Source organism: Lutra lutra, chromosome 10 (assembly GCF_902655055.1).
Source record: "Lutra lutra chromosome 10, mLutLut1.2, whole genome shotgun sequence".
Lineage (NCBI taxonomy): Eukaryota > Metazoa > Chordata > Mammalia > Carnivora > Mustelidae > Lutra > Lutra lutra.
The window spans coordinates 52,038,069-52,050,657 of record NC_062287.1 but is presented as its reverse complement, the minus strand read 5'-3'; the positions used below and the strand labels follow the sequence as shown (position 1 = coordinate 52,050,657).

General features: G+C 50.1%; 1 protein-coding gene across 4 annotated transcripts in view; it reads right to left on the bottom strand.

The window, feature by feature from the left end:
• Window positions 1-732: 732 nt before the first annotated feature.
• TENM4 (teneurin transmembrane protein 4) overlaps window positions 733-12,589 on the bottom strand; it is a 2,938,802-nt gene continuing 2,926,945 nt past the window's right edge. For all 4 annotated transcript variants that reach the window (XM_047690277.1, XM_047690278.1, XM_047690280.1 and 1 more), the window contains 2 exons: window positions 8,967-9,109; window positions 733-6,264 (listed from right to left, as the gene is read on the bottom strand). In XM_047690277.1, the coding sequence (XP_047546233.1) occupies window positions 5,506-6,264; window positions 8,967-9,109 (902 nt within the window). In that variant the 3' untranslated portion in view covers window positions 733-5,505. The remainder of the gene's footprint in view (window positions 6,265-8,966; window positions 9,110-12,589) is intronic.

Sequence of the window (12,589 nt, the reverse complement as noted above, 5' to 3'; positions counted from 1 at the left end):
CAGGGCTGAGGCTAACAGGAGGGCAGGGAGGACTTTTGCTCTTATGCCTCTGCCCAATGACTTGAATTTTCATGAGGTTTGCCATTCACACTGGGAGCTGGGCTTAGCAAATGTACTTTCTGAAGTGACCAGCTGTCGTCCCTGACTTCTAGAGCTGAGAGGTTAAATGTGAGGTTAAGTGAGAAAAGCAAGGTGAGAAATTACCTGTATGCTGTGATTATAACTACCTTAGTTATTTTTAAAGCTACATTAAGAACACACAAAGGAAAAAAAAGAAAATGCTCAAAGTTTTGTCCTTTTTTCCAAGTTGTATTATGTGGTTATAATAATTTCCATGATGACTATGCATTCATTTATTTTCAAACGTACAACCAGTGGCCTGGGGGACAACTCTGTGCCCAGTGGCTCTATTTTCAGGGTGGTGTCGGGCTATCCTGCCCCTTGGAGCCCGTCCCTGACCAGTGAGGACATCAACTGGGGAAGGGCATGGCCTGGAGGAGTGGTGGACACAGCTGATGTCAGGGGTGCCTGGACTTTCGTGAGGCTAAGCCCCAGGGTCTTTGTGGCCTCTGGCAATGCCTCTCCAGATGTCACCTAGATGGCTTATGAGGACCTCTGGGGCCACGGACCCGAGTCTTGTGGGTCATCCTGAGAACAGCAGCAATCCAGAAGTGTAACTCAGAGCATTGGCTCGGGCAGTCCTTACTCTCCAAACAAAGGCCACCCAACACCTTAAACACAAAATATTCTTTTATTTGTCAACGAAGGCTACACGGGATCACTTCTGGTTTTGTTTTTATGCCTTTTTTTTTTTTTCTAGAAGGTATCTACATCTGCATTTATTTACAGCCTTGTTGGTATTTACACAGTCAAGAATACAGTGTTAGAAACACAAAAGTATTGAGAAAAAAACTTCTCAAAATTAGTTCCAGACTTCAGGAAAACTATTTCCACATGGTAAGGCCAGAGTCTCCAGTGTTGGTCGTCCAAAGGCAGCTTGGGAGAGTCCTTTTGCCAAAGCTGCGGGTTCAGAAGTGTTCGAGAACAGGCAGGTTTAGAAAAGTGGGACTCTGGTGTCGGGTAAGTCAGGGATTGCCGGGCACCACCACACGTCTGTGACTCAGCTTCTGCCGGGACACTGAGCCTGCCTGAGGGTTGGTTCTCCGCTGGCGATTTGCCCTCAGAATCAACCCCGTGTTCTTGGGGACTAAGAAGTCACCCAGTGTCATGCCTTTGGCATTCTAGAGGGGGTAAGAAACCCAACATGAGCCCCACCCATGCCTCCCCACCGCCCCCCGCACTCTGCTCTTCCACATTTGTGATGAAACCAAAGAGCTCGCCGGTGTCTGGGGCGGTCAAGTACACAGGGCTGGTTTTGGAGAATGTAAAGGTCAGAAAGGATAAAGTTTCTGTCACCTGAGCAATGAGTCTTTGAAATGAGTTTGCTGTTTTTTTTTTTTTTTTTTTTGAAGGTTAAATGAAAGGGCCTTGAACAACAGAGTTCTTTCTTTTAATCCCCTCCCTTCCAATAAAACATGGACAAGTGTATAAACCTAGCTGGGAATTATGAGCCTTAAACGGAAGGCTTTGAGTTCTAACAAGGATCCCAACAGAATGAAGAGACTGGGTTCTTTCTGGGACCTCTCCGGAGGCAGGCCCCAGCTCAGGACCAGAAGCTAGAGCCTGGGCTTAGTGGCTGCTATGAGGAATGGAGAAGAGATCTGACTTGGAGCACCAGGAGATCAAACCCCAAAGCCCGGGATCCTGCAGAGTCCTGGCAAGCACCTTCCTTCTGGGCACCAGGCTCAGCTTCCCAGTCCTCACCATGTGGCAAGCACAACCACAAGGCTGCAGATGTGAAACTGCATTCTAAGATTTCCCCTCGAGAGCCTAATGGAAACTGCCACCTATAAAGGTGGTACTTAAAGGTCACAGCTGAAAAGGTCCTTTATAATTTTTTAAGCGAATGTGCTTCATTGTTATATGTCTATAAAAACACTGCCCAGGGTTAATCCTCCTCCTTGCCTCGCCGTTCCCTTCTGGTTCTGATTCCTCTATCCCATCCTGATTATTTAAACCATTCCCAACTTCTGGTCACCTTCCCAGGGATTGTTTCACATATCTCCATCGCTAGGTAGACATCAGGCGCTGGGCTGTTCCTTGGGTCAATTCTCAGCCAACAGTTCTGAGAGACAAGCATCAGGGGGCTAACAAGGCAGTCATTTACCACAAGAGTTTCTTCCCCTTCCTCCCCCCGTCAAGAGCTCTGCCCTTCAATGCTGTCTGTCTGGAGGATGGGTTAGAAAAAGGAAATCTCATCCTACAAAAAACCAGGTTGGGGGATCATCGAGGTCCTGTTTAAAATGATGGCAGAGGGGCTGAGGTTTAGGGGCCGATGGGAGCTGTGGAAGGCAGGGAAGAAGGCAGGAACTCTTCCAAAATTAACCCTTTTCTAGGGCACAGAAGCAGATATCCTGCAGGATCATGAGCTTGGGCCAGTGAGGGAAGGCTGGTTGCTCCAAGAAATAGACATGTCAGGGCTGCTTGGTGCCAAAAGGGCAGGTGTCATCAAGGATAGGATTTGATGCTTGGAGGCCACTCAGTGGGCACGGGGAACTCTGGCTTATGCCTTCAGACTCACTCTTGCTGTGAGATTGGGACTGCTGGTCTCGGCAGAAGGACAGACTGAGAAGGGAGGCACTGAGTCACTTGCTGGCCAGAATGGAACCCGACTCAGGCCAAGGCCGGAAGCACCATCTCCAGGAGCAGTAGTGCCCATGCAGACGGGTGGCATAGAAAGCCGCCTACTCCACACCTGACATCTTTTCTCTAAAGTTTGGGAATGCCTCAACTTCTCCCCGCATGGACACTGGGCCTCCTCGGTGGGGTGTAGCCCAGGACAGGGAAAACATTATTCATTGAAACAAAAGGAACACACAGGAATTCTGTGTTTTTGATCTTTTGAAGTCCATATTGCTACTTTGGTAGGAGGGGGTGATGGTGGAGGCTCAGAGGGCTGGGAAGGTGCAGGGAGATGAGTCAATCCTTGGGCTCTCATGTTGTCTCCGACCTCCAAGAAGATGTCCCCAGGTCTTGACTAGTGTCAGACAGCCAAGATAGAACTGATAAGCTAGGCTACAGGGCAAGAGAGCTTCCCCTAAGGACTCCTTATATCAAGAGTATGCTTTGAGAGGCATAAGTCTATTTTGGATTAAAAAAACACATGTGTTCTTCAGGCCAAACTGCTGTCCATCCCATCCAAGAACAATCGTGCCAGATGGGAGCCCACTACCAGCTCCCAGGGACCACGCGCAGGGGGCCCTAGGAGCACTGCATCTGACCCAGCGGAGCTCTGGACCCAGTGGACAAACAGGCCAAGGTGCAAGGTCGCAGGAGTGTGACTTTTTTGGAAACAGGAAGAGCACTTAGCGAAACGTATCCTCTCATCCCGGTGGGATGATGTAAGGCGAAACCTCCTCTCCCAAGAAGCTGTGGACGCCTCCCTCTGAGGCAGAAACCGGGCTACACGTGGCTCCGATTCTCATGCAGTAAAGACCTTCTTGGTTTCATTAGCTCGTGTAATGTTCTGAAGACTCTGTAAGGCTATAAAGGTGCCATGAGCTTATCAGTCCAACAAGGTTTCCACAGGGGATAGCTCAGACTCAGAATTCATTTTCCACACTTAATGTAAATGTAATCCATAAAAGTCCCATTTTCTAAGAAGCCCAGCTCAAAAGGAAGCATTTGGCTTCCCCTCCTGGTCTCCCAGAACCTCCTGTGAGTGGTAATGATGATCGTAATTAGGCAGATGAACCAGGAGAAGGAGCTCCTAGCTCTTGCTGTTACTCTCGCCTCCCCTCAATGTTTCCCTGGCCTGTTGGCTGCTGCCTCTCCCTGGGCAGGCCCTCCCGGGGTGGGCTATGCCCACTCCCCTTTCCAATAACCTCAGGCCTAGGTCTTCACAGGGACAACCATAGCCTGGCTTCCCTGATCTGTGGGCGCATCGGCCTCAGGAACTGGCGCCCATCCTGGGGCAACATGGGGGGTGGGGGGCAGCAGGCGCTGGATGACACTGCCAGGCCACACCAGATTAGCTCTTTCCTTCTTTCTCCTCAGGCTCTCTTTAAAACCCCGGACGGACTCCTCTAGAGGGGAAGCGGTTTTAGAAGAACTTCACAGAAGGAGTTTCCTGAAGGCCTAAGCTGCTGCATCCCCGCTGTGTTACTGGCCCATGTATGGGAGGCAGAGAAGCCTTCAGGAGCTGGTTAGAAGATGCTTGGCTTATGCCTTCTTCCTCTCTTTGGCTGACTTTTTCTTAAGTCTCTTTCCAGAATCAAAGGCCACCAAGCACCTCTCTCCACACTCCTGCTTCTCAGTGGTGGAGCTGAGCAGTGGAGGGAAGATACCCAAAGTCATGGGGAGAAAGTTTCACCCAGGAAGGCAGGCTGGTACCTTTGCCACCACTGCTGTCTTTCTGCTGCAGGTGGCCTGCCCCTCCCTGGACCTTGGGCCCATGTGGAGGGCTTGCCGGGCAGTGCTGGTTCTCACATCTGACTTTGGGAGAGAGGAAGAGGTGAAGAATAAGGAACATCATGGGAAGACTGACCAACCACAGACATCCTGGGTGCCTCTCCCTCCTGGGGAAGATGAGCCTCTTTGCCCAGGATGTTATGTCACCAGACTGGGGGAAGGGACCTGGGGGATGCTTTCTCTATCCCAGCATGGGGCTGGCACCAACAACTACATGGGATTTGCAAAAAGGGTTTGGGGTTCCATTTAGCATCAAAATATAAAGCTTGGGCAGGAGTTGGGGGCAGCTTGAAAAAGGTGCTAAATGATATCACAAAATTCCCCAGAGCAAGATAAAGACATCTGTGATCCTCCAGAGGCACAGAACATGGTGAGTAAAAAGCCACCACTTGTCTGTGGGAGCTGAGCCCCAAATCCTCAGGTCCCGCAGACCCTCCTTCCAGGCCCCCTCGGAAGTTTGGTACTAGCCCGGGACTCTCTGCACCCCTCACTCCTGCCCGACCCCCACAGTCAAGGGTTGCACATGAGACAAATTAGCACAGACACGTGTGTCTCTCATCACACCGGGTACTTAGGGACAGACAAGGACACACCTCAGGAAGTGTGTCTCAGAGAGGAGAAATGTACCCCAACAACAGGCAAAAATCCTCAAGGAGAAAGGGAACAAAAGACAATAAAGTTTTCATTGTGATCACACTACAGAAAAAAAAAAAAATACCTTCTGTTCTTTGCAAAAAATGTGTGAAGGCCAAATTTGTGTTATTCTTTTCTTAAAAAAAAGGATGTTGCATGAGTTACAATGCAACCAGTATCTTTTTTGTTTGTTTTCTGCACTTGTTAAAAAAAGGATCTTTCTTTCTTTCTTTCTCTCTTTCTCTCTTTCTTTCTTTCTTTTTATAAGTACAACACAGTCAGGTGTGTGGCCACGGAAGAGTAGCTGTCTTTGGCAAGAAGGGCAGGCCGTGGTCCTCTCTGTCACCTCCGGCCCATCTCGCTCTGTCTCATGAAGTGGATGTTGTTGGCGCTGTCTGACAGTTCTGGGTACTGTTCCACAGAGATCACAAAGAAGCCGTCGTAGCCTTGGACCCGCCCTGTGTTCAGCGCCTGCTGCTTCTCCCCCTCTGTCCAGGCCCGCAGGCCTTCCTCCCCTTCCCGAAGTCGCTGCTGTTCGCGGGCCCATGCCTGGCGCACGGCTCTCTGCCGGGCCAGCTCCAGCACCCGTGCCTTCTCCTCATCCAGCGTTGTCCCGTAGCGAGTGTTCAAGCACAGTGCCCCGTACTGGAGCTGGATGTCTGTGTAGCGTCTAGTCCTGCCATTGAGCATCGTGTTGATCTGGGACACGGTGACATTGACCCCATTCTCCAGGGTTCGCCGCCCCCCACTGAGGCCCAGGATGGCCAGGTCACCTTCCGAAGGCCCTGGTTTCACGAAGTAGTGGGTGTCCACCCCGTCAATGGTGAAGTGCAGGTTCTCCAGGTAGTGGGCATTGTTCAAGATGGCAGCAACCCTCCTCCCGTCCTCGTTGGCCACACTGATGATGTCTGTGGTCACTCGGCCATCCTTCAAGGCAAACTTGACCCCTTTGCCAAAGACCGAGCCACTGGATGCAAACTTCTTTGTCTCTGGGGCCTGTTGGCAGCTGGTGATTGTGGAGCCGTAGAGCTGGTCAAAGCGTTCTAGGGTGACGAAGGCCTTGAGCTGCTTCTGGACTTCACACTGTACCCCGAGGATAGACTGATGGAGGAACAGATAGGGAGAGAGAATGAGACAAAGGGGGAAAACCTCTAACAGCCTGAAGAGTCAGCTTACGTTACTAAGTCAAATCTATATGTATTTATTAACGAGTAGCGTCCAGCTCTACTGCTGACCACTAGAATATCCTACCACCCTTCATCCATCCATGCACCCATCCTTCCATTAAGAAACTGTTCAGGGAACATCTCAGTGCCAGGTCCTTTTCTGGGCACTGGAGAGACGACAATGAATCAGACAACATCCCTGCCCTTGAGGAACCCATCATTTACCGGGAAAGACAGATGGGACACAAAAAACCATAATCGAATGTGGTAACTGGTGGCCTAAGAGAAGTAGTAGTCATGCCTATAGCTAACACATCTTGGTCTTTGAGCTAAAGAAGTCACATTCAGTATCTCATTTGATCTCTACAATCACTTTATGTAGTAGGTGCTGTCATGTTACTGATTTTACATCTAAGAAAACTAAGTCTCTAAGAAGTCGTAATGGGCCCACAGTAAGTATTTAAGCCAACATTTGAACTCAGGTCTGATTCTAGAGGTTTAGTTTCAAGGGCTCTAGATCAGGGAGCAGCAAAGACGGCTCAGAACATCTCAGCCTGAAGGCAGAGGAATGAGGTTCAAGGACAGACTCATGCTTGAGTTGGAACCTGGAGGATAAGGGGCTGATGTGGGTGAGATGGAGCAATGGCAAGAAGGTTAGAAAGATGAAAAGTGGTGATTTAGGTAAACCCTCTTGCCCTGCTTTATTGTTCTCAGTTCTCAGCCTCTGCCCCCACAGTGTTCTTGGGGGCTCCTCAGATGTCCCTGCTCTTGGCTGCTTTGGGGGACAGATTAGGCCCTATTTCCATGTCATACCACCTACCATTCCCTCCCATGGCTCAGGGAGCCTGGCAAAGCCAGGTTTGGGCGGGCTCCAGGGGCCTTATCGGCAACTCAGGGAAATGGCTTTAGAAACAGGCCCATCGGCTTCTCACTGAAATTAAGTCCTCTTTATAATTAATAGAACCCTGTCTGTGAACAATTATTTCCTAGAGTTTCACGGAAGCTGGAGTGCTCAACAACAAAGATCTCCGATGCTTGCCAAGGGCAGAAATCAATAATTCATTGACAGGCGAGGTTGGCAAACAGGCCGTCAGAGACTGGGGCTCTGCGCAGGGGAGAAGGGAAGCTGGGGTGGTGGGGGCGGAGTGGGGAGGAGCTGAGCTGCGGGAATCAGCCCCGGGCACAGCCAGGCTGGCCTTGGGGGGATCCTGGGGACTGGAGCAGCTATGGCAGCGGAGAACAGCACAAAGGGGGGTGGGCTCTGTGGTCAGACACACTAGGAGTCCTCATCACCTTTCCTGCTGAGTGACCTTGAGCAAGTCTCTCTGACCTCTGGTCTCATCTATAAAATGGGGAAAAATGCTCACAGAGTTGTTAACTCTTTCTTTCTTTTTTTTTTTTTTTTAAAGATTTATTTATTTATTTATTTGACAGAGAGAAATCACAAGTAGGCAGAGAGGCAGGCAGAGAGAGAGGAGGAAGCAGGCTCCCTGCTGAGCAGAAAGCCCGATGCGGGGCTCGAACCCAGGACCTGGGATCATGACCCGAGCCGAAGGCAGCGGCCCAACCCACTGAGCCACCCAGGCGCCCCAGTTGTTAACTCTTTCAAACATTTGTTTGTTCAACAGAAGTTTTGGGGCCGGACAGTATACTGGGTACCAGATAAGACCCAATATTTGCCTTCTTGGGGCTCACAGTCTGGCGGAGACACAGGAAGAAAACAGGAACTCAAGTAAAGTGCGGTGAGTGCTTTGAAAAAGGAGAATTTAGGGTGCCACCAGAGCCAAGAGGCGCGAAGCCACATTCTCCAGAGTCTAGGGGAAGGAGGCAGCTGAGGACGAATGGAATCAGGTTGAAAACATTAAGTTTCTGGCTGCCAGTGGTATGCCATCTAACGACCTCGCTTTCCCCTTCAACAGGGACCGGTGGAAGGCCTGCTCTCTGCCTGATTCACTCCTGCATTCACTGGGGGCAGCCTGGGGCCTGGAAGAGCCAGCTCCTAGTACATACATTATTCAGAGAGGGACATGGAGGGAAGGGAGGAAGAAACCAGCAAAAGGATGCTTCTACCTTTACAGCTATAGAATTCCACGAGTCTTTCCAACTGGGTCATAAAAGGAGCACAAGAGAAAGTAACATTTGTTTGAATGCCTACAGACAGCTCCGGGTTGGAATCCCAGCCCCACCCCTTCCCTTGCTGTGTGGCACTGGAAAGCCTCGGGCATTAAATCTGTACAATGTGAACGGGAATACCAGGGGACAGTTGTGCGTTAACTGGTGTAGAATACCTCAGGCAAGTTCAAGGGCATCAAGGTGCTCGGAAAATACCACATTCATATTTAGAACACACCTTCCCTCCTTACACTTTCGCTCTGGGCAGTGACACAGGCTCATTGTTTTTGTAGATTTCCACACTGAGCATAACACAGAAAACTTAATGGGGCTTGTGAGGGTCTGTGTGCTGTTACAGCTGGGTCCACGGTGGCTTGCCAGTAGTAGGGTTGCTACAGATTTGCTGAACAGTTTCTGGTGGGCTCTGTGGAGGCCCCACATTGGTTTCCATCACGCTTTCCTGGAGAGCTTTGCAGGACACACTCCTGTCATGTCTGAAGGGCCCAAGGGTAGGCAGCCAATTACCTTGCTGTTGTCCCACTCCTGAGTTTTCATCTGTGTGTGGATGAGCTCGTAGGATGGTTCCATGGCGTCTGTATCTGGCTTGGGGTAGCCAGGGATCACGTTGTGTAGCTGGAACCCAAAGGTGAGGAGCCAGCTGTTCACATCTGGCGGAGAGAGAAGCAGACATGTCCTCATGGAGTAAGTGGCCCTCAGAGGTGACATATCCCAACAAATTAGCCTCGAGCTAGGCTGCAGCAGGGGTGAGGGGTGGAGTGCTGAGGGTGGGACAATCAACTACTACAAGCACTTTGGAAAACCGTTCTGTGGTTATAAAAGCCATGTGTCCGCTCGGGACCCGGTGTGCCCCTCCTGGGTACGTGTCCAGTAGAGCCCGTGTTTCCAGATCCCCCATTCTGTCACTCTGTCTCCTGGGGCCTTGGCCTCACGCCCGGGGGCAGCTGTGTATAGAGGAAGTCCCTTCCGCGTCCTCTCCGGCCTTTGGGAGGATACACTTGTGGGGGACAGCCACATCCAAAGGGAACATGTAAATGAATGCTTTCAAAGAGAAAATTCACTTAAGACATAAGCCCTGCCTCCTCTCCCCAGTGACGAGATGATCTGTACCAAAGATCAAAGAGTCCCTCCCCCACCATCCCACCTTTCATTTATTCTGGGAAGTGACCTGAAGAAGTCACTTAACCTCCCTGTGCCTTCATTATCCAATCTTTAATACTGGGCCTGAGGATCTAACCCCATAGAGACTGGTTTTGTTGATGTTATAACATTCCTGGGGAGTTATTAATTATAAAATATTAGGTTGAAGGACAGGGAGGATTTGCCATGAGCCTTTGGGCTCATTGAAAAACAGAATCAGGGAAGCTAACACGTAAGGAAGAGAAAGAGGATGGATTTTGTGCCATCTGCTACCTGGCCCGCTGCTGCTGAATGTGCCAGGAGCGTGTTACAGTGACCCTCAGCTTGCATGCTCAGGACCCTGAAGGGAAGATGTGACGTGGGCATGCAAAACTTTGACACAAGAAAAAAAGATGAGAGGAGGGCAGAAGCCTTTCAGTTGGACAGGCTGACAAGTCTTCATGGAGAAGGTGGCCTTTGAGGCAGACATTGATAGTGGTGTACATTTTGTCAGGCTTCAGAGATGAAGGGGGCGCTTCAGGCAAAGACCATCCTGCAAGGCAAGGCCTGGAGAGGGGAGGTGAGTGCAGGGAGGGTGCAGGTAGCTGGAGAGCAGCTCAGCAAGGCAGAGAGAGAACCAGAAAGAAAAACTGGCTAGAGGAATGCTGTCTTTCTTCCTAGTCAAGAACCTCATGTTTGCCTTTGTGTCTTGTTTGTTTGTGTTTTTGGATGTTGTGTTTTTTGGATGTCCCAGAGCCCCTCTGTGGGGTATGAAACCTAGAGGTACTGGCATGGAGGGAAGGTAGGAAGGGCAGCTTAGAAACCCATGTTCTACTTCTAGAAAGATCAAGAAAGGGAAAGAGCATGGTGAGGCAAGACATAACCCACGTCCAAATTCAGGCTCCCCAGCTTGCAGACTGTGTAAACTGGGACAGTTGCCTCCTCTCTGAGGTTTTACTTCCAGATCTACAAACTGTTGATAGAAACGGTTTTCACTAAGCCCTGGAGAAGAACGCTTATAGTGTTACCACTCTGGGCAGCCATCATACGGGGGAACTGGTCTAAGTCTGTTACAGGAAGAACTGGGTTTCCTATACTATATTCTGAAGTGTCCAGCTCTGTTCCTGGCTCATAGAAGGTTTTCTGTGTCCCTTCGAATCCAGGCCTCTGCATTCCTGGACCCCCATTTCCTTATTTATGACATGAGACTCTTGCACTAGCTTTCCTCCAAAGTCCCTTTCCTCACTGAGTTTTTGAGAATCTCCGATTCTGTGAATCATGGCAGATGGTTTTTTAGGAAATTAAAACAAACAGAGCAGGGGGGATAAAATCCCCTACGAAGCCATTTTTGCCTGAGGCTGAGAACTTGCATCTGAATTTGTAGTTGGAAAGGAAAACTTCTATCAGTGATACTACAAATTCCCAGGAAACCAGAGGCCTGAAAAGGGGGCTGGGCCTTAATTATAAGTGATGGGAGGTAGGAACATTTCTCATGATGCCTTTAGGAAAAATGCTGAAAATTGATTTATTCATTGGTTTTTCTACAGCACTTTTCTGAAGAGTTGGGAATTTTACTCTTCCTTTTTATGACACCAGAGCTAGACATTTCCCTCAAGTTAAAAAAGCTCCTCTTTACCCATTGGCCCCAGACTTACTTCCGTGTGGCCACCTGGGCAGCGATGAATAACAATCTCTTTACGTGAGCACATTACAAAGTGAATTCCTTTCCCAGAATGAGGATTTTGGAGTCGGAGCAGAGTTCCACTCCAGCGTTGCCACTTCTCAGCAGGCCAGTTACTGTACTGCTCTGACCTTCACTTTCCTCCTCTGAGAAGGGGGACAGTGATCCCCATCTCACAGGCTTCACAGGAGGGTTAGGGCTGTGGTGTGTGTGATGTATCTGCGGTAGACGTTTTATGTGGTTGCCTTCCTAGCATCCCATTCTGCCTTCCCACTCTTTACTTTTGGAGTATCTGTGTAGCTGTAGGGACTCTGACTCCACCTAAGGGTGTGGCAAGGGAGCATATGACCTGAGCCTACCCACTGCAGTATATCTTAGGACCTTTGAAGAAAGTTCTGGAAAAAAGATGCTGCTTTTATGGGTGTTATTTCTGGGTGTGAGTGAGGTTGCACATAGCTCATGACATAGTGAGAATTGATGGTGTGTTGGTTTTTAGTAGCAAAATGTTTTTCTGCACCATTCCCCCTCCCCGCCAGCTAACCTGCCAAGATCCCTCACAAGACGCTCACTGGAGGATGAGGCAGGGGGCATGCTGGATGTAGACACATATTAGTGCAAACAGGCTCTAAATCTGTAGAGTTTTTTGAGGCTGCTAGCAAGCTGAGCACAGTGAGGCTGTGTTGGGATATTCCTCTTTCCCACAGGCCCCGAGTGTGTTTTTACCACTGCACGTGCCCACCACTGTGTTCCCTCTTCTGCCTCACTCGTGGGACTCCTGCTCACAACAATACCACCTGGGGTTCTTGCTGAAAGAGACTCCTCCAATCAGTGTCAGCAGAAACGGGGTCCAGACTGGGCCGCCAAATTCAGGGGGCCAGGAAGCCGCATCCCTAAGGGACACTTATGTGAGCTGTCATGTGTGTTGTCCTCTCTAGACTTCCATAAGTGAGGTCCTCTCCCTGGGCTGCCTTTCTCCCCATTAGCTGATGAATGTCCACTCTGAACCGGGCCCCATGCATCAGCTGCCCCCTGGCTAGGGGGAGCCATGCCTCCTGTGTTTCCACAGCCATCAGGGCAAACCTTCATCCTGGGCCCCTCATGCTGGACGGCCACAGTCTGCCTCCCCCGTGCTGTGCGCACTCCTGGAGGACGGCGGCCATCTTTCTATCCCCAGTGCCTGAAAGAGTGGCCGCCAAAAGGAGGCATGTGTTGAGTGAAAATGAAACTGCCTCGAAATAGGAAGCAGGCATAGCTGGCATCACAGGAAAAAGAGACGGAAGGTGCCAGGTCTGCAAGTTGGGAGGCGCCCATTCTGTGCCAACAACAAAAT